The 21964-nt window shown below is 33.4% G+C and overlaps 1 protein-coding gene across 1 annotated transcript in view; it reads right to left on the reverse strand.

Annotated features, from left to right (window-relative positions):
* Positions 1-624: 624 nt before the first annotated feature.
* The window catches only part of LOC118184773 (neprilysin-2-like), a 105508-nt gene continuing 84168 nt past the window's right edge, over positions 625-21964 (reverse strand). The window contains exons 17-20 of the mRNA XM_085810049.1: positions 15811-15882; positions 7057-7152; positions 1806-1882; positions 625-878 (exon numbers count right to left, since the gene is read on the reverse strand). Coding sequence (XP_085666175.1) covers positions 779-878; positions 1806-1882; positions 7057-7152; positions 15811-15882 — 345 coding nt within the window. The 3' untranslated portion in view covers positions 625-778. The remainder of the gene's footprint in view (positions 879-1805; positions 1883-7056; positions 7153-15810; positions 15883-21964) is intronic.

Here is a 21964-nt window from a genome sequence, read left to right on the forward strand (position 1 = left end):
CGCCTTCGCCGGAAATCGAACCACGCACCTCTGAATACCGGCCCAGCGTGCTACCGTTACACCACAAAGGCACGCTAGGGAAGTGGGAGAAATACCTTATATACACCACTTTTTAAAGGGCGACTAAAGTTTTAGGGGACCTAGTCGCCAACTCCTGGGTGCGGAGAATCATCATCCCCAACCCTTTTAGTCCGGGCGCCACTTGTAGAGACATTAGGTTAATTGGAAGCAGAAAAGATGAAAAATATGCAACCGCCTTCGCCTGGAATCGAACCACGGGCCTCTGGAATACCATCCCAGCGTGCTACCGTTACACCACGAAGGCACGCTAGGGAAGTGAGAGAAATACCTTATAATTTTATTTAAAGAAACCTATATGAGTGTATAGTTAATACTGCTATATAAAATGGTTCATAAAATATTTTAATTTGATAGAAATGAAGATCCTTTTCTACCTTTGCTGATGTTTCTGTGTTATAAATACGTTGTCGCCAGTCGCCTAGATGCCTCTATAAATGAAATTCGGGCTGAAGATAAAGCATTTATGTAAAGTTAGATTTGAGGTAGTAAAATTAAATTTTTGCAAGTTAGATAAATACTAAAATGTACAAAAAAGTGATGAAAAACGGTTTTTCACATTTTATTAGAACAAATAATATTACTCAAATTTGTAAAACTTTTTAGAAGTTTTACATAAGATATATATTATCCATACACTAATAGTACTATTACAGAGAAAAATCCTTTCTCAAGTTCGCCAGGTGTTCAGTTGAGTTTTCTACCAAATATCGCACGTGACCTTCCGAACCATTTTTGAACTTGGCTTGCACTGGAAATCTTCGGAAAATTGTGGCATATTAGACATTGGTCCAATCACTCTGAAACAGGAAAGATATTTTAAATGAATTTATAGCGAATATAGCTTCATAGTATATTTTCATTTATTTTTCCAAACTGAATTTTTCTTCCCTGAAACATATTAGTTAATGGAAACCATATATTTAATATGTAGAATTTCGAAGTAGAGTTTAACACACTTATATATATATATATAAACCAATTTATACAGGTAAGAGGGAACTCTTCCTTCTTAATTTATTCAACGTCGTAAAAAGTCATTAATGCAAATTACATAACAAGTTTTATAAAATAAATTAATAATTCAGCATTTTTTGTATTTAAAATTATTTAGAAAGAAATGCATTTCAGAATTTTTTTGTTTTGTTTCCAGTTTTCAGTTTACTATGAGCTATTTAAAATGTAAGTTTATAGATATATAGAATCTTCTTTTCTTGCTTACTGCAAATCTTAGTTAAATAATTGATCAAATTAATGAAAATTCAGCACATTACATAATTTAAAGAATTAAGTATCTGAACATTAAAAGATTCAGACTATAGAATTAAAAAATTCAGAATATAGAATTAAAAGATTCAAGTTTCTTCTACCCTTGTAGAAATCTGTTTTTCTAACTGTAATTTTTTGACATAGAATAGAAACTTACAACTTATGCACATAAAACTACTTTAATTTAACAATATTGATCTCCAACCTGAATGCAAGACAATGGCCCAGTGACTGAATTATGAAAGAAATATACAACTTCTACATGAAATTCAATTTGTTTTCTAATTTTATATTTTTGGAACATAAATTAACAAACCCATAGGGTTAATAAACTACAGAAGGATCTGGATGCCTCATTGAAAGTCACTGAATGGGCCTCGTTTGTCCTTGCATAAATTAGTACAAGCAAAAAGTAATATTTCAGTACTTCAAAATACAGTAATTTATATTTCACTTACCTAAATTTATATGGAATGTGTGGTGAAGGTATAATGTCTGATTTGAGATAACTCGGACTGAACTTCTGACACCATGCCTGGAAAGGTTTATCTAATATAATGCTTTGTTAATACATAAATTATTTACTACGCAGTTGTAAATGTACTCATTTGAAGGATAGTTAAAAAAGAAGAGAATATCAAGAACAGCAGCATTATTGTCTTCTTGCCATTGTGCTGTAAATCATTTTAGCGCATTTGTAGACATCATTGAATGAAGTGATTTAAGTCCTTCACTGCCTTATAAATTATATTTGCTGTAACGAGGCGATGCTGAAGTTTTCATGGAATGAAGTTTTCTAATGCTTTAATTTCAGTGATGAGTGCTGCTTACGTAAATGGTGAGTGATCTGGACACATACATAAACATTATTTATTTTACGCAATTTACTTATATAATTATCTACATAATTTATTTGCATAATTTATATACGTTACTAATATAGATCTAATTATTCATTTATGCATGAATACTCATACCTTCAGAATCTTAGGCTTAAAATCCCCATGGCAGAATTCCTCCGCACAGGAGTCAAAATTATTAAAATAATAGAATGCCTGAAACATCATCTAACGGTTGGTGATACCAGTTCACAAAACTGCTAAAGCATTTCGTGGACAGGAAATAAATATAGTGCAGGAAAAAATGGCAATATATTGGGAATATGCCAGGAAACTATAGATAATCAGACATCATTTCTTCTTCCGAATTTCTGATTTACTATATTATTGACATTATCATATGAATATCCTGAAGCACTATCCTTAAGCAACAGGATTCTATGTTAATTCACAAGTGCTAATTGTTTAAAGCACAATATGTCATGCATTTGCCGCATATTTTACAATATTCAGCTACATTTATCGTTTCATTTCGTGACGTTAATAAGTAGTGAATAACGCCAGCAGAAGAACATCATATAATACGGAGCAATGTCTTTGGATGAAAAGTTGTCTTTAGAGCCTTTCTTGGAGTGTTCTGCGCTTCAAATGACTCGATGAATGCGTACTGTTGCTTACTATTGCTAAAATATCTGCTTCCAATCGATAATCAGAATTCGCTGCAAAAAATTGTGTGTTTAACTATTAAGACAGGAAAATACATTTCGAAATGTTTTGTTTTCATCAGTTTCATCAGTGAATTCGTGAACTCGACCACTTGTCGAGTTTCTTTACTTCTCCAGTTCTTTCCAAGTGCCATGAAAAAGTTCTGAGCATTTCCTCTTACTGTTTGTCATGAATCTGAGTTGAATACGTCATTTGATTCATCCGAATCAATATGGAGAAGGACTATAACCATGAGATTCGATTAGCAGTCTCAAATATAAACTAAGCGAAATTCAACAAAGCAATGGCGAGTAGGTCTGTAATTAGCTATCTCTATGCCGAATGCTTTATTTATTATTTTTGCTACAAAAACTTTAAAATTTACTAGCCACTTATGTGTTAATAGAACTACTTAGAAAACAATTTCAACAACCAGTAAGCATTATATATTAAAAAACAGAAGTGGTTGTATGAAAGGAAAGTTGAATTTTAGAAAAGTGAAACATCAGCTGAATTATATTTTTGCTATCAGAATATTGTTTTCAAATTCAAGATAGATTTTATGTTAAATATAAAATCATTATAATTTGAAACTTTGCAATAGCTTCATCTTCCCGTAGTCCTCCCCAGAATACAAATTAGTTGCTTGAGTCTTTAGGCTTAGATTTTGAATGATTTAGAGTTTCTAACAGACTCGCTTGCAGCAACGTACAACGTACAGCTCCTAACAACTCCGAAGCACCTGTTGATGAATGAGATTTCGTTTCAATAGAACGGAAGATCTTGCCATAAATGATTGAATTATAGTCCAGTTTAGAATGAATGACCTCCCTTTAACGGTGAGGCAATGATCAATGTTCCTTGCCTCAGAGGTGTTCCCAAAGATATTTGTACTCCGCCATACATCGTACGACTTCCTATTGCTCGTCTTTGGCTTCTTCAACAGTTCAACACTTCAATACATTGCCAAGTCTGTCCCAATTAGAACGCGTTTGGTCACTAATGAGGAGACGTCTGCGACAGTCCCTAGACAGCGCCGATCTTACTTGCCTATTGGAACGTGTAGAGCAAGCAATCTTGCAGTATGACATCCACCAAATCTATGAGTCAATATCCAGTCGATAGTAACTTGCATTAGTGCCAGAGATGGGCCAAAGCATGAATAATATTTTTTTGCTCTTGTAGTTGTATTTTCTGAATAAAACATTCCTATGATGATGGCCCTATATTTCCTATCATGAGACAAACATAATTTCTATGGTGCTTTTAATTTTTCATTTCCAATACATCACATCTACCGAGTTTGGTTTCATTTGAATAATTCGTTTTGGTTCGCCGCTTTTTATGTTAAAGTATATACTATGTGTTTATTTTAGGAGAAAAGGAATAAATAGTGTCACCTATTTTAACTTATCTATTGTCTATCACTCTTATACTCAGTCTCTTTCGAAGCACATATTTTTTAAAATGGACATTTAGGCGATTCTTCAGATAATGTAATGTGTGTGTGTGGGTAATTGTGGCTGTAATTGTTTCTGGCCGTTACCTTAGTAAATTTGCTAACGTGTCTAAATCTAATCTGAGACTTCAGATAATTTCACAAACATTAAGGGCATTCTGGCAAGTCTGAAGAACATGCTAGACAAACTTTTAGAAATTACATAACGGAAAACGTTTCTGAAGAACAGTAATTTATTCTCTGATAGTATGTGGTGTTGCCGCAGATTGTTGAAATAACAGCATATGTTGCCGAATATTTTGAAAAATATGCCATTTTAAAATTAAGATGCTAAAGAAAAGAAAATGGCACTGTTATAGTAAATGGCACAGATTCCAATTATTTTGTCAAAAAAATAAATATTTGAATTAAATAGCATAGTGTTGATTTCAATGTCAGAAACCTATGGTTCTTGTTGTTCAACTGCAGAATAAAATGTTTTTAAGACCTTCAATTTATTATGAGTGAATATTCGTAAGGTTTAAATTTATTCACTTGTAATTATGTATTAGGCAACAATAAAAAAGAGTATGGACTTCCTTTATCTATGTGTTTACTATATTTTTTACCTAGAATCTACCATTAAGATCTTCGAAGTATCTGCGTTTAAATAATTTGGAATCATGCTCCAGCGCTGCTTATTAGTTAACATTATGTGTTTTTAGATGTGGAAATTTCTGTACATAGTTAAAGCCTTGCGGAACTCGGGAGTTACGAAATGGTCAGTCATTATTAAAGCATACGCAATAAATTATAAGAAAATTATGAAGTTCCGGAAATCGGATCTAATAACAATGTTACAACAAGAATTTTACTTGAAGCTAAAATGAAAGAAACGAATATCGCCAGTTCGTTATTAAATGCGCCAAGATGGCAAACTCAAAAGCAAGTTTTCTAACGGAAACATTTCTTCCCGTCTGCTTCAGACTGTTACACATTTTAAAAGAAATATATTGAAATAGCTTAGTTAATATTTTTTATAATTTTTATTTTAAAAATGGGCTAATCATTTGCTTAACAATCCGGGAAAATTTAAAAACGTTATATTCGATTTATTTTTAGATGTTCAAATTTCAAAATCACTAACTTCAAGTCTAAAAATTCTAGAGATTTTCAAAAATTTGTCAGAAATTATAACTTTATAATTGTCACAAAAGATTCATTGAAAAGATCCCCCCTTCCTCTATTTGATGGTGTAAACAGCAAAAATTCTGTTATTAGTTTGTTCATTAAACTAAGATATGTGTGAAAAATTGTTTAAACATTATAAAAAAAAATAAAAATTTAAAAATTTAAAAAAAAAAAAAAAAAAAAAAAAAAAAAAAAAAAAAAAAAAAACGAAGCCGAATTTTGAAAACTTCGCTTTACCACATTCCATTTTCATTGACAAACAGTGCGTGTACAATATATGCACTCGATAGGTTTTCAGGATATAGGTTAAAAATCGATAAAAGTATTCTATTCGCAGTGAAATATTATGAGTGAATTGAATTAAAATTTATAAAAATCTCGGGGCTTTTGTTTAAAGCAAGTGATTGACGTATTTCTAAACGTTTTTCGGTAAGGAGCCCAGATATTTTCATTGTTTCTCATAAAATGCCCTCTTGATTTTCATTTAGATCAATCTCCATTGCAAAATCAGACAATTCTTTTGTCAGACAATTGTGTTTTTTAACAATTCGTTTAACTTTTTGTAAGGCGCTTAATATCTGCTTCATTACCCCTACTTTCACTGGCGGATGGCATTATAAAATCACACAATTTTTCATTGTCATTTCTCAAGTAATTCTTTGACTTCTTCTTCTCCGATATCTTAGGTGCCAGTTTCTTTTGTGGTTTGGTGTATACGAGCCAGTTTCCCTTAGAAAGTGCTTCGCGAAGGCATATAGCTCTCGAGACTTTGCCATAATTAAATAACCTAACATTTTATAGTTTAATCGTCATTTCATTCAGTCGATGAAAATCCTTTAAGTTAATAACTTCTAACCAGAACGGATGCCATCGAGGATTTAGTGTAGATGAATGAACATTGGAACTCGTGTGAATGAAATTCTAGCATTGTACAAATTAAATAGAAACAATTGAGGTAACACGCGTATGAAAAATCGTGTTCCGCAAATCCGCATCCGGTAAGGAATTACTATATTTTCTGTCAGAAAACTGAATATCATAGCTTGGAGTCACCTCTCATATGCGAAAGTTTTACCTGTTTTTAAAATGGTTCTGAGGGCAGAATATGTACAACACAATCTATACAGAGACTTCCGGTTCAACTAATATCATCTTAGGAACAGTTTTTTCTCCTAAATTGTTATCCATGAGCCAGAAATTTAACGAAACGTGCACAAGAATAATTTCCTAGAAGTACTACATAAAGATAAATGTACTTGAATTAACAATTCCAAATTCAGTGCTCTAGCTTTTCGTCTACGTATCTATCTCCCGGAAATTAATTATTGATAAAAGCGTAGCTTATAATTTAATATTCAGCTTTAATTTGAATCCTTTAACACCTTAAGTATATAATTTCAGATTCCATAATGTTTTCAGCGACCGTTTTGCTCAAATGGTGTTTATTACTGTGTAGCCTCCAGCTTAATAGCATGAAAACATATTTTTGCAGCAATTAATAATTTTAATTTTGCTGCATTTATTACAAAAACTTACTTTTGCTGCGCTTATCCAAGATAACTGGTTCGGTGTAAAAGGTAAGCCAGGCAGATTCTTCTCTCTTCCGTGATTTATTACCCAAGACTGATAAGCCTGTAAAGGGTACAGGAAAATGTGTTGTTGTTGCGTATGGCTTTATTGGAAAGATCAATTCAAACATATAAAACAGATAGAACAATGATAAATAATAATAACAAAAAAAAACATTTATAAAGTAAAAATCAGAATAAATGAACATGGGAACAAAAGTAAAAATTTAAAAATTTGAACAACAAGTTAAGGAACATAAGAGATGTAGTCTTTACAAGGAGTTCATGAAAGCTCTGCATTACCCAAGACAATATAGTTTACTTATCTTACCACGTTTCTGAGACTCTTTATCTAATTCTGGGCATATAAGAAGATGCTCTATATTCATGATGCTTGAATTGCAGTTTTGGCATATACTAGATGAAGGAATGCCAATTTTATTAAGATGATGTGCCGCGCAATCGTGACCTGCTTAAAGTCTGAAGTTTGCCACAGCCTCTTTACGGGGTTTTTGACAACACTCTGCGAAGTTTTAAATACTGTGCGTGAAAGATGTCATAAAAATATCTTTACTCTAATCAATAATCTAAGCAATAATAATTAAATTTAGCGAAATAGTTTTACTGCTGGGCGATTACCTATTTCTCACCTTATTTATCTTAAGAGAGCTCCAAAAATTTGCGTATCTCATTTTTTCTTTCAATTTCTTTCAACGGATAATAATTTATAGAAATTAAAGAAATTATCAATGTGAATCTTATGTATTTCAGGGTTTGCAATTATTGACAGCAAATTTTGGTCAACTGTATGACATAATGGCCTCATTCACGATTTTCTTCACTGGTTTCTTCTTTCGTGTCTTTGGATTTTTATTCTTTCTAAAATTTAAGCATGCAGAAAAGAGAGAAATTTAGTCAACTTCGATTCAGAATACAAACTGATTTCATGAGTCAGTGTTTGAAACATTTACTCAACCCCCTAGCCCATATTTGACACATCTGCCAGCTAGACTAAAGTGCCTGCGTTACTTGTAGAATATCAATGTTTGGAATGTAGCAGACAAAGAACGCATTACCTCCATTACAAACTGATGGGGATTTGGTAGTAGTAGATTTTACCGTCGTCCTATTTTTAGGACAGTTTAAAATGCAAGGAAACTTTATCTTTCAGGCAAAATTTTTTTGTAATGATTTTTACTGCTATAAAAGTATGGAATATTATCTCAGTAAATTTATATGTATGTTTTTCTTGGAGCTCAAAATTTTAATAATCATTTACGTTGAAAACATAAGCAAAAACGTCTGCAAAAATCTCCATTTTAAAAATTAATAAAAACTAACTAATATTTAAATTAATTCTTGCTTTAAAACAAATATATAGTTATACGACTCTTAAATAATAAATCATCTTTAGTTTGAATTAAATTATTTCAAAGTTTTTATACAAAGACCATTTATGGGTGCTGTCCTATTTTAGGACCTTGAGGAAGTATGGGTTAAATATTATAATCTTTCAACATATATCAATGCGTATTTAATGTAAACGGCATTTGAAAATCAAGGGAAATATTTTCAGGACAAATTCTGTCGGAAGCAGCCTTATTAATATGAAAACAGCAGCAAGAGTAACAGTGCTGAAACCTTGGCTTGTGCACTTTAATTAGCAGTTTGTGATGTAGCCGTTCCTCAATAGACACTAATGCCGGCTAGCTTTAAAAGTATTTATTAACAGAGCACACAGGAACGGTTACAAACAAAAGAAATATATATAAAAATGAAACATAAACGAAATGGAACATCAAACATTGAGAATAACGTAACATAGTAAGCTATCATCATGGCGGCTGGAGGTCGACTGACGTTTTTTCATATCGCCACGAGATGGCGTTTAAATAAAATAGTTCGGTTACAGTTCATGACATGAATAAAATAGTTCAATTACACTTAAATAGGTCTGTTACATCCTCCCCCTCTGACTTCGTAGACGTCTCGGCAAGAAGTCAGGAACTGACATTTGTCTACTTTGTGCAGCGGGCGGAGAATCAGATGGATGGGCTCCAGTTTGACAAGCAGGAAATTTAGTGTCACCAGCACCTTGTGCAACAGGTGCAGATTCGGGTGGTATTACACGTTTCGGGCGTCCTCTTTTCTTTAAGGGAACCACTGGAGTTACACGAGCTGTGTTTTGAAACTTATTTCGATCTTGATATGGATTCAAGGCTGAAACATGATACTTGCCGAGAATTTTGTCTGGTTCATGAGGATCGGAAATATCATAAGTGGTTGGAGATCTTGTAGTCACTATCACATAAGGACCATCTCTCTTGGGCATGAATTTAGCAGTTTTCTTCAGTGGACCTTTGCTGATTGGATGGAGGGTGACCCAAACTTTATCTCCAGGAACGAATTTCGGTGTTTCTCTTCGTTTTCTGTCAGCATATCGTTTCTGCTTATCTTGATGCATTTCGACTCTTTCTCGTACCTGTTGTACATTTCTTGCAAAACGTGTCAAATATGGAGTAATTTCTGGAACAAAATTATCGTTCTCAATTACGGCTTTTATATCATGCTTTACATCATCTAAGGTTCGTAACTCTCGTGCAAATTGAAGAAAAGAAGCAGAATGTCCAGTTGAATCACATTTGGCTGTATTCAAAGCAAACCTTATTACTGACAGTTTATCCTTCCATGACTGATGGTCGTTACCAACAAGTATTGCTAAACGTGGTTTCAGATCTCTATTCTTCCTTTCAACTGGGTTAGATTGTGGGTGATAGACAGGAGTAAGACTTTGATCAATGTTCAAGATATAGCATAGTTGTTGCATAACAGCACTAGTAAACTGGGTACCATTATCACTTATTATTTTTTTGGGTAACCCAAATCGAAGGGCGACTTCCTCCAAAAGAATAGTGGCACATTCTCTGGCCGTGGCTTCCTTTAAAGCAAATAGTTCTGTCCACTTCGTGGCACAGTCCTGCACAATAAAAATCCATTTTTCACCAGACGGTGTTTCAGGAAGGGGACCGAAAAGATCAATTGACAAGGTCTCAAAACGTTGAGCATAGACTGGAGTTTGAAGTAAGCCAGATGGCTTTTGATTAGTGGCTTCTCCCCCTACTTTGAAGACAGTGTGATATTTGTTAAGCAATGCATCAGTTGCAAGCCGTTGGGCTGTAGTTAATTGCTGTCCTTCATTTTCTCGTAGTCGGCAGTTGTTTACAACAACTGGGGTTTCTTCCAGTACTTGGGATTGATGAGGTTTCACGAAGCTATATTTTCTTCGAGGTTCCACTTATTTTCAGCAAGATTTAAAACAATTTTAGCTTTTTGAAGAAAGTCAGTTCCTAACAGAGTCGAGTTATTTTTGGCATCAGGCAACACAAGAAGCGGAGTTTTGAACTCTCTGCCTTCGAGAAGAATGATTTGTTCGGTGCGAAGTACCTCTTTTTCAGATACCAAACCATCAGCGAAAGACACCTGTAGTGTTGTCTTTTCAAATACTGCATCTTGTTTTTGCAGAATATGATAGAGGGGATTCACTTGCAATTGAGTGACTAGCACCAGTGTCGGCGAAAGCTGTACCGGAAACACCACCAATACTAATTGGAAATACAGCAGTCCGAGTGGAAGATAAACAGGATCGGATTTGGATAGTGCCAAAATTTGATGAATTTGAAGTCTTTGGGGGGTTACAGTCTGGACATTTAGACTTGATAAAACCAGTTTTTCCGCACCCATAGCATGTTAAAGGAGGTCGCTTTTCCTCTGTTTGTTGCTGAACACGATTTGAAAAAGGTTTTATGAGTTCCCTGTATGTCACCTGTTCGATTTTCTACTTTGTGTTTGGATGGATTAGTCGGTTTGTAAGAATAGTTCCGCCTGCCAGGAAGTTCAGTTTTATAATTCGAATTTTTAACACGTACAGCTTCATAATCATCCAATTTCTGTACTAATTCAGATGAACTCTTTATTTTTCCCCAAGTATCAATAAAATGCTCCTTAACGTCACTACTGACTCTTCTTTTAAGCTGATCCGTCAGGACCATCTGTAACATCGAGACTATGGAGCCACTCTTCGAGATAATTGTTTAATTCGTAAGTAAAATCTTTCCATAAAGACCCAGGGTGTTTTTGGTGTGTAGTAAATTTAATTCGAAAGGATTCAGCATTTAATTTGAATCTTTGTAGCAGAATCTTCTTGATGTAAGAATAATCTTCTAATTTGTCTTTTGGTTCTCTTAAAATAATTTGCGAAATGTCTATAGGCAGAAGAGGTAGGAGATGAGTGATGTAATCTATTTGTTTTATATTAACTTTCTCACATTGTCTTTCAAAAATTTGCAGGTAGGTTGCAATGTCAGAAGTTCCTGTAAATTTTGGGATTAGGTGTTGAATATTTGTTCCAATAGCTGCATTTGAAGCAAAGGCGACATAGTTAGGGTTTGAGCTAGCAGCTGCCAGGTTTAATTTTAAACGTTCCAATTCTAATAAAAGTTCTTGTTCTTTTCTTTGACGTGTCTCTAGATCGTTGCTTTCACGTTGTTTTTGTTGTCTAGTTTCGATTAAAGTTTCCAGAAGATTCCTGGTAAAAGCCTCATCATAAGTGTCAGAATTGACAATAAGATCTTTAAGATCTATTACTCGCATAGTGTCGTTTACAGTGAAACCCAGTTCTGCAGCGAGAGTTTTTAAATCCTCTTTTCGTGCTTTGGCAAGGTAAGCCATAATTATATGAGAGGTCAGGGGGGAGGGAAAATATGAAGTTGAATTTGTTGTTATTTCGATTTTATTCACAATACAGTATTTTAGAATTAATAATTATACCTTTAAGTAAAATGTATATACCCCTATTAAACAGCATGTATGAATGTAAACAATGTTACTCGTACATTTATATACCACTATTAAATAGTATTTATAAATGTAAACAATAATACTCACAAAGTTTATTATTTCGAAGTCGTAAAAATATCATAAAATGCCCTCATAAATTCAACTTGTATCAAGAAAATAACATATAATAAATTGCTAAAAAATTGTTTACTACTTAGCAAAACATACAAAACATACATAAATGTCTTACCATAAGCTTTTATATTTAAGCTGAATTCTTCAAAATCTTAATCCTAACAAAATATTAAGCTAATTAAGCAACACACATTTAGTAACTCTTTTACTTTAATTAAATAGTCATTCGATTTTATTCATAAGTATTTTCTTTCTCTTCAAGAAATATTTTTTAAGACATGCATTCAGAAAACAATCGTAATTTCTTAAAGTATTATACCATAATCATTTTCTCAAAATGTTCGTCGAAAGATAAATCAACAAGTACAATATTTTATTTTATGTAGAATAAAACATTTAATAAGGAACAACAGCACTCAAAGGAAATAAAAAAAATAAAAGATTTGACGTAAACACATCATAAATCATCGCTAGTCTAAACATTTCCGCGGGGGGGAAAACATCTGCTGCTGTATGTCAGAATCGAAACTAATAAATTCTAATGAACAAAGTCCATGAATATATCCAAACTTTAACATCAAAACATGTATTCAGTGAAACAATATTCACAAATTAATTTACTATGCGCATTAACATTTTAAAATAACAAATTACAATTCAAGAAATAACGTTTGGTTAACAGAAAGCCGTTTGCTTTCGTTTAATACTCTTACGTAGTATCAATAAATCAGATTTCAGTAAAGAATTTACATTTGCTTTAAGAAGCAGCTTATAATAAATAATCAGTTTAAAAGAACTTTAAACTCAGATTAAACGATAATGTAAACGAAACTTATCTTTTCCGTTGAAATTGTCCAGTTGATGATTCGATGTGCTAGCAGCACGGTATGACAATTTTAATTCCAGAATTGGTTTCCACAATATTTGACCAGTAGTCCACACCTGAAAAGAAACTGAGCCGATCTCCAGCAACTAAAAGTTAAATTCGGGAGTAAGAGCTTGTTAAAGCCAAAGCCAAACAGAAATTCTAAACATTTTGTTGCGCCATTTTGGATTCAAATTTAGTTGGGCGCCAATGTGATGTAGCCGTTCCTCAATAGACACTAATGCCGGCTAGCTTTAAAAGTATTTATTAACAGAGCACACAGGAACGGTTACAAACAAAGGAAATATATATAAAAATGAAACATAAACGAAATGGAACATCAAACATTGAGAATAACGTAACATAATAAGATATCATCATGGCGGCTGGAGGTCGACTGACGTTTTTTCATATCGCCACGAGATGGCGTTTAAATAAAATAGTTCGGTTACAGTTCATGACATGAATAAAATAGTTCAATTACACTTAAATAGGTCTGTTACAAGTTTCAAATACCAGATGCTAGATGATTCCTTAGTACTGAACTGTTTTGTACACTTGCTTATTCCTTCCTGATTACATTTAGTTTTGCTAGACTTCTGGTCTATGCCAGAAGATTACGAGAAGCAGTTTGAATAATAAGAACATTTTACTTAAGGATAAGATAAAGATAATCTGTGTAAATTTCCGTTAAAAGACAATTTTTGTCTAATATAAGGGTACTGAAAACGTTTTCAGATGAATCTGATATATGAATGTAAATTTTAGATAAAATATTGTAATATGGTATACATTTAATTAGACGTTAGGTATTGTGTTACTCTAAAGAACACTTTTATTTTGAAATGAAGATTTTACTAAATCTTCGCGCGTGCCTACCGGTTCGTAATAGATTGAATGCGAATTGTCTGATAAAATTTATTTTATCAAAAGAACACTTCAGAGTTCTGGAACTTTCCGCAGAAATACTCGTACAGGTTTTCACAGAATCACAATGTACAATCAATAATTACACTTCAAACTACTAAGGAAGTTAAACAAAGCACAAGCAAAGTGCATCTAAAAGGCGAAGCTCATCTGGAGATATCTCAGTATTCCGACTGAACGCTAAATTAAGGACTAACAAAAACAGCAGAAAGCCGAGTTCGGTTTTATATACACTGCTGGTCACCAAAATTGCAACACCAAGAAAGACATGAGATATCAACATGTTGACCAAGTATCAAATGATTAAATTTATAGACTTCTGTGAAGTGTGGTTCCTTCCAGAATCAATAACCAGAGTAGCCGACATTGTTGGAGATCACCGCTGCCACAAGCCTCAGCATTGATTCAAAGAGACTTTGGATATGTTCTTGGGGGTACAGCAGACCAATCAGCTTCCAAAAGTTGCCAAAGTTGGTCTGGTGTGGCAGCTTGGGATGTAATCTGGGTCAATCGTTCAGCAACCCTGGACCACATGTTTCCTATCGGCGAAAGCTCGGGAGAGTGAGCCGGCCAGGGAAGCAATTCAATCTGGCGATTGACGAAGAACCCTTGGACAATGCGTGCCACGTGTAGTCGCGCATTATCCTGTTGAAATATGTCTGTGGGCAAGCCCTGAAGGTAAGGAAGGACAACTGGCTTCAGCACCTCGGCGATGTAACCCTGGTTGTTTAAAGTACCGGCAATGCGTACTAGAGGATTGCGAGAGTGATATCCAATACTGCCCCATACCATAATATTCGGTGCAGGAACAGTGTGGCCGTGCATAACGCAGCTGTTCAGCATCCTCTCTCCACGGTGTCTCCAGACTCGAATCCGACCATCGTGGTGTTGCAGACAATTTCATTCCGTTCTGCCGTCCACATCCTTCTTTCGTCGCACCATTGGTGGCGGAGACGTCTGTCGTTCTGCGTCAAGGGTAGACGAAGCAATGGACGTCTTGCGGACTGACCGCTCTGCTGTAAATGTGCACTGAGGTGGATGCGATCCAACACGTAGGTCCGTCGTACCCTCCTGCCTCCAACGGTCACATATCCGCATTACAATTGTTTGGTTTCGTTCAACACGACTACCGAGTTCCCTGAAAGATAATCCACACTCTGGGTAGGCCACTATCCTTCCTCTGTCGAACTCCGATACTTGTTTACTACAAGGCATAATTGATTTTTTTTTTTGAAAAAAAACCACAAGAAAAACACAATTGCCGAATTTGAAATCGTCGAAAACTCCAAGCCTTAAATAGCTCTTTGAAGTGGCGCAACAGGCGCGCGTGATGTGCGTCTGGGCTGAAATTCTAATCATTTGCATATCTCACCTCCGTTAATGCATGTTGTAAATTTCATGTTATTTGCATGCTTACTTCAGGGTGCTGCATTTACGGTGGCCAGCAGTGTAGTTTTCATATATTTCGAGTGTTTTCTGATCTCGAAATTACTACAGGCCAAATGAAGGCCGTATGTAATTACAAGTACACAGAACATCAATTATATTCTGTTACAATACCTATTACGGTGATACAGGGACCGGAAAAAAAATGGTATCCAATGGTCGCCAAGTTAGAAGACTTTTAGAAATTTCTCGCCATATTAGCTAGATAGCCATTTACTCTATGTTAAATAGACTTCATTCTGTATTCTTATTTTCCCGGCAGAATGTAATCTCTCTAGATTTTCATTTTATATTATACAGAACAATACAACAATTTCATAGAAAATTTTACCAAAATTATCCATATATGTACAAAATTCATAACATTATTCACTATTTCAGTGATGGAATAATGGATAAATATTTTTTTTTTCAGTATTACACTACACTACATTTTGGTACTTTTAATTTTATACCAATAATGTAAATTATCACAATTTTGCTTTTTTTTAAAGTTCAAACCTTATTTCTTACCTGATAAGCTAATCTCAGACCTCCATTATCAGCCAAATTGTCCGTTACAAAATCCGCATTAAAGCCATCTATCTGAGAAATAAATAATAGCTTCAACATACATTCAATAACAATTTTAAATGCTTGTTTGTGAGTGATTATATAATGAGTTTCTCAGACATTTTAGGTTTAATCGTTCCAGTTTCTTTCGGATTTGTCCTGCACACTCAACCAATCAACGGATTTAACTTAAAAGAAAGTTTTGATGTAATTTACGTACCACGTAAAAGAAAATTTTGATCATTGTATTGACTTCCTTATTCAAATACTGATTAAATAACTAGCTACTGTAAACGAGATTTCGTTTATTTCAAATCTAGTTTATAGTCATATTGTTATGCTTCACATGCATTTATCTTACGCAACAATTTAATAGCATTACAATGTGTAGCTTCACTGCATGAAATGGATATATTCAGAAATGTTCAGCCACATTATCACCCTTAAAAATTTAGATAGTTCCCGCTTCGCTATTTAACGAATCCCGAAACAAAGATGATAATAATATATCAAAAGAAAATGATCAAATTCATTGAGAAACGTGAACGTTTCTTTAATTTTAGACTGTTTGATACTTTGACCAGTTTTGTATTTCTAATTTTTTTCATGTGTAAGGAACTGATAAATAACCGAAGCCTACCTCTGATTTAATTATATTATAAGCATAGGCGGCAGTACTATACCAAATCGAAAGAAGCTAAAGCTACCTAATCAAAAACAAAATTAAAATAAATAATAATTAAGTGTATTAAATTTGCTTATTTGTATTACAATCAACATCTGAGCACATTATGAAATACTCCTCGTAGTTCAAAATTCAGAATACGGTAGTAAGCTTTAAAAATAAATTTTACCAATTAATTTTGTTTTTTTTTAAATTCATTTAATAGCAGCTTCAGAAAAAAAAACTGATATTAGCTGATGAATATTACTGTCTTGAAAACGACATTATTCGACTAGATTCACCTAAACTCATCTCCATTTCCTTTTTTATGAAGCTCACTTGTCCGACGCTGCCCGGGCTTTACACAAAGTAAAGGGTCTTCATTTAGAAGGATGGAGGTAGTTTTCCAAAATCTCAGATAAACAATGATTTTCCGTTTTTTTCGGTTAAAAGCGGATTGCGCCAAATTTCACCAAGACTTTCATAAAGACGCGAAAACCGGAAATGGAATTTAAATCACCGAAAGTCCGCATTCAAAAAGTAGAAAAGAACTACAGACATAAACATTTTTTGTTTCCGGTTAAAGGGAGATTGCGCAAAATTTCACTAATGCAATGTTTTTCATTGTCCGTCCTGAGCGTAAATAAACAGACTATCCGGCGACACAACTCTTGAACATGCTACGTGTAATTGTCCAGAAGAAAAATATGGTGTACGAGTACATGGTGCTTCCAAGTTAATATCTACTACACACAGTGATTGCTCCTCACAGCAAATGCAAACCGGGCGCAAAACTACTGTCTCTTGAAATCGAATGGCATATTTGAATCTTTGGGTATCAACAGAATTCGAGGAATGAATACATCTTCAATTGCTGCATACCCCGTGGTGACAGTGAGCTCCATTACTTTCGTTGATGGATTCTTCATGGTGAGCCTTGTTCCACTGCATATCTTTGGTCGATGTTACATGATAATACGATAGAGGATCTTTTATTTAATGTTTCCGAAAGCGTTTCAAATGCCAATTTTTGCAAAAAAAAAAAAAAAAAAAAAATTGGCAATTTTCTTTTATTCATTCTTTGCGTAGATTGTTTATTTAGCTTTTCAAAACAGGTCTGCTTTCGTTTCTACACTAATTAGAAACCGAGATACTAAGGTTTTCATAAAGAGGAAAAAAAAAAAAAAGGAAATGGGCATTTAAATCACCGAACGTCCTCATTCAAAGAGTAGAAAAGAGCCAGAAATGGACATGCAAATTTTTTATCCTTGAACTACAATTTAAAGAGATTTTTAAAGAGAGAGAATTAAAAAGAATCTTATGTGTAATCTGCGCGGAAACACGAAATTAATTTAAATAAAATGCAATTTTGTTATTATTTACATGTTGAAAGCGTATGTCTTCGCTAGCATATGAGTTCGAATTTGATTCGAAACATTAATATTGCAATTAGATTTATCCTCTTCTTTGATTATTTTTAATAACATTCGAGTTAAAAGTGATTCGAGTTTATAGTGAAGTGTGATAAAAAAATCGAAGTCGCGTATGTAAACGTAAATGTGTAAGGAACACATTTATGAAAGGAGTTGCGAAGGAAGTCGAAAATAATGTTAATAAAACTATTCTCATTGAATGAAACAAACTAAAATATTGCTCATAAGCAAGAAATGTTTTTGAAAGTTATTTGTGACATGAACGATATTTATATTTAAATAGTGTCACCAAGTCATATTCAGAAGCGCTGTTTCGGAGTTAGAAAACTGAAGGGAAAATAAAAAGATCTTGCTGGAAAGGTCAACGTCGCTCACTAACGGATGTCTTTATTGAAAAACTTCAAAACGGAGTTACAATCAGGACTCCAATATATAACTTCTAATGAATGCAAAATGCTGTAATTGCTCCATTGTTTTCACATTTTCTCCAGTGCAAAACAACCTACGCATGGTCATGCTCAGCTGGACCAGAGATTTGTTGTAAATATCAACAAGCTGTATCAGTTGGAAACTTGTACACAAAACAAATCCAAGGGACAACCAAAGAATGTCATTAGTATTCTCAAACCTCTAATGTAAAAATATGTGAGCAGAATCTCTTATAAAATGCTTATAAAGAAAGACAAAATGCAAACAAAAATTTTAATGACATTATGTTTTGGAAATTTATACCCATGGATATCTTTGTGGAATTACGAATTCTTAAATTTGGTGCATATATGGCTGTTATACTATTTAACAAAGAGTTTCGAGGCTTGCAGTGAATATGCAGTCGAAATGTTTAGTAAGCTCGACATGGAACGAATAAGTGAAACAAAATATCACTTAGTACCCAAAGTAAAAATTGCCACAAAAAACAAATAGGATGCGTATAAACAACAAAATAAATAAGGTGAATAACAGGGTGTAACCTATAGATATGGGGAGTTTTATGTTTCTGAGTAAAGATTTAATAATAAATTGTATCTGAGTATTAGTAATTTGTATCTGGATTTAATAATAATTGTATCTGAGTGAAGATTTAATAAAAATATAACATTTTAAACTCTAAATGCATTTTTCTCAAAATTTGCTTATTTGGTGCAAGATAAATCAAATTATAATTATTTTATTTTCATGAAACATCGTATGCTTAATCTAAATATAGTTATCAAGAGCCCACAATATTTTAAAGTTTATTATTTTTGAAAATGTGGCCTGTTATGTCATCGCGAATTTAACGAAAATCTCATAAAATATTTTTTAAAAGATATCCTTAATATTATGTCATTCTCTACATAAAAGCATTTAATTTATTATTATATGACTTTCTTGTATAATTTTAATATTTTTTCATATAGAATGTTTCAAATTGTTTTAAAAATTGCTTTAAATTCACGTATATTTAATATTTTTTGCAGGATAATAATAGCATATATAAAAATTTTTATATTTCATAATTAAACTCTGTAGAAAATAAATAAAAAACGTGTTTATTGTATACGTATACAGCACGTTTTTTCACCTTAAACTGAACTTGTGTGACGGTATTCCTAAGGGCTAAAGAACATTTAAAAGTTTTACCGGGCAACGCATAGCTTTCTCAGTGTCCATTAATGAATCAGTTGACGAAAATGAGCCAAAGTTGCCAGGACGCTTTTCCTTGGATTAGCTTATTATGAAACTATAAATAAATAGCCATACGCTGATTGATTATTTGAAAAGATGAGCTCTTTTTTTAGCATTTATGTCCAATTTCGGAAATCAGCTTTCGAAAAATATCCGTCATTTTTGGCCAATTTTTTCATGATTTTCGACATATTCGCGAAAAGCTGATAGAACGCGCGCTTAATTCTGCTTTAATATCTAATAAGTCATACCTCACATTTTAGGCTTAACTGTTCCAGTTTCTTGCAACATACTCAGACAATCCAAGTAAATATTTAACGTTAAAAAAGTTTCAAGATAAAGCAGTGCAATCTAATGATTTTGGTAACAGCTGATACAGGGAAGGCAAGAATGGTGACATAAATTTGAGACAGATGATGTGGTTTCAAAGTTAAAACTGTATGCAAGTATTATTTTTTTCTTTGCAAAAAAAAAAAAAAAAAAAAAAAAAAAACGGTCAGGTATTCCTTGCTTAGCATGTATGACTTCTAATGGCAGCCGGAATTTAAACCTGAGATAAGTGATATGTATGCAAGGATGGGCGTCGTGTATGAAATATTGTAATATAAACGCCCCAATTGTGAGCCCCATGGGGTGGTATTCTGAATCTTATGTAGACAGTGAACCTTCTCTTGTTTAGAAAGCCAAATGTCCAAATTTCATCAAGATCGTAATAAAAGGGTAAATTTTAATGAAAAACATACAAAGAAAGCAACAGACACTCTTCGTTATGTATCCATTGTCAGAAATGTTCCATGACAATTTTTTGTTTTTAATTTCTACAGTACTAAAAAGGAACAAATATTGTTTTAAGTTAATTGGTATGTATTCTTACTTGGCATGACCTTCGCCATGTTTCCGCGCAAACGTACTAGAGGGCAGGGCTATGCTTAGCAACACGTTCTTCGGATGGTCGTCGCATTCGTTAAGGTGACACAATGGATGCTGATTGTAAGCAAGGAATGAATGTTAAGTTCTGCGTTAAGCTTGGGAAAACCCCTAGAGAAACATGGAACATGATTAAGCAAGCATGTGCAGGTGAGGCACTTTTTAAGAAGACGTGCTTTCGAGTGGTACAGAAGGTTTCGTGAAGGCAGAGATTCAGTGCAAGACGATCCCAGAGCTGGTTGCCCGTCTATAGCACATACCGATGTAAACGTAGAGCGTGTAAGGCAATTATTGCAAGAAGAGCCGTCGTTTAACTGTGCGTATGATATCAGAAGAGCTGAATTTGAATCGTGATGTGTGTTGTAAGATTTTACGCAGAGATTTAGAGAAACAGAAACTTAATGCAAGAATCGTCTCTCACTCACTAATACATAAACAGAAAGAGAAAAAATCTGATGTGTACACCACATGACTTCCTTGTACGGAATATTAAATTATACGCATTTTTTCTTGCATTTCATTTAAACTTATTGGATTGAATTAAATCTACTTAGCCGACAGCGCATAAAACACAATAGAATAAATGCATTCTTTAAAATTCACTCTAGTATTTGCTTACCATAGCGACACTCTGGCGCTAGATTCACTTAGCAGTATTAATAATTATATGACAGTTAACTTATATAATAATTATATAACGGAAACTAAGTTAACTGTTATATAATCCAATAATTATATAACAGTTAACTTACATATTTCGTTCATATTGTAACTCATAATGCACAAAATTTATATCATTTAAAGAATAGAATTATCTAATCGTTGCCACATGTTCTATTCAAATACTATAATAAAGCTAGAATGATGTATAAAAGAAATTAAGCAAACAAAACAAAAAAGAAACGGTTTTTCACAGACGATTGAGTATTTCTCATTTAATTAATTCAGTTCTCACTTCGCGAGAAGGCAAAAATGCATAAAAACTCAAAATATCTATATTAAAAATTACGAAGTTAATCTCGAACACTTATTTCCTCGAAAAAATTCCAGAAAGGATTAAGCATGATTTAATTGGCAATAATAAATGAAGGCGTTATCTTTGTTGTTGCGAAGCTAAGTTTCTCTACATTGGCAACAAATCCACTAGTCTCTGTTTCAAATGTAAACATCAATGGCCGCATATAAAAAAGGCTTAGCGGCACTTAGACAACTTTAAAATTGTTAATAATTCTCAAAATATTGCATACAGATTTACTAAAGGCATAAAAACCTTAACCGGAAGATAAAAACAACATAATATAATCATTTTTAAAGCAAAAAATGTACAATTTACAAACATATAAGAGTAAAGAAACTGGGATCACTGAGCCAGGTAACAGAGTGGATATATATATAAATATATTTATATACGTTTGGTGCGGCC

This window comes from Stegodyphus dumicola, chromosome 2 (genome assembly GCF_044657685.1).
Source record: "Stegodyphus dumicola isolate Sdum_Otavi_A_Nest chromosome 2, ASM4465768v1".
Lineage (NCBI taxonomy): Eukaryota > Metazoa > Arthropoda > Arachnida > Araneae > Eresidae > Stegodyphus > Stegodyphus dumicola.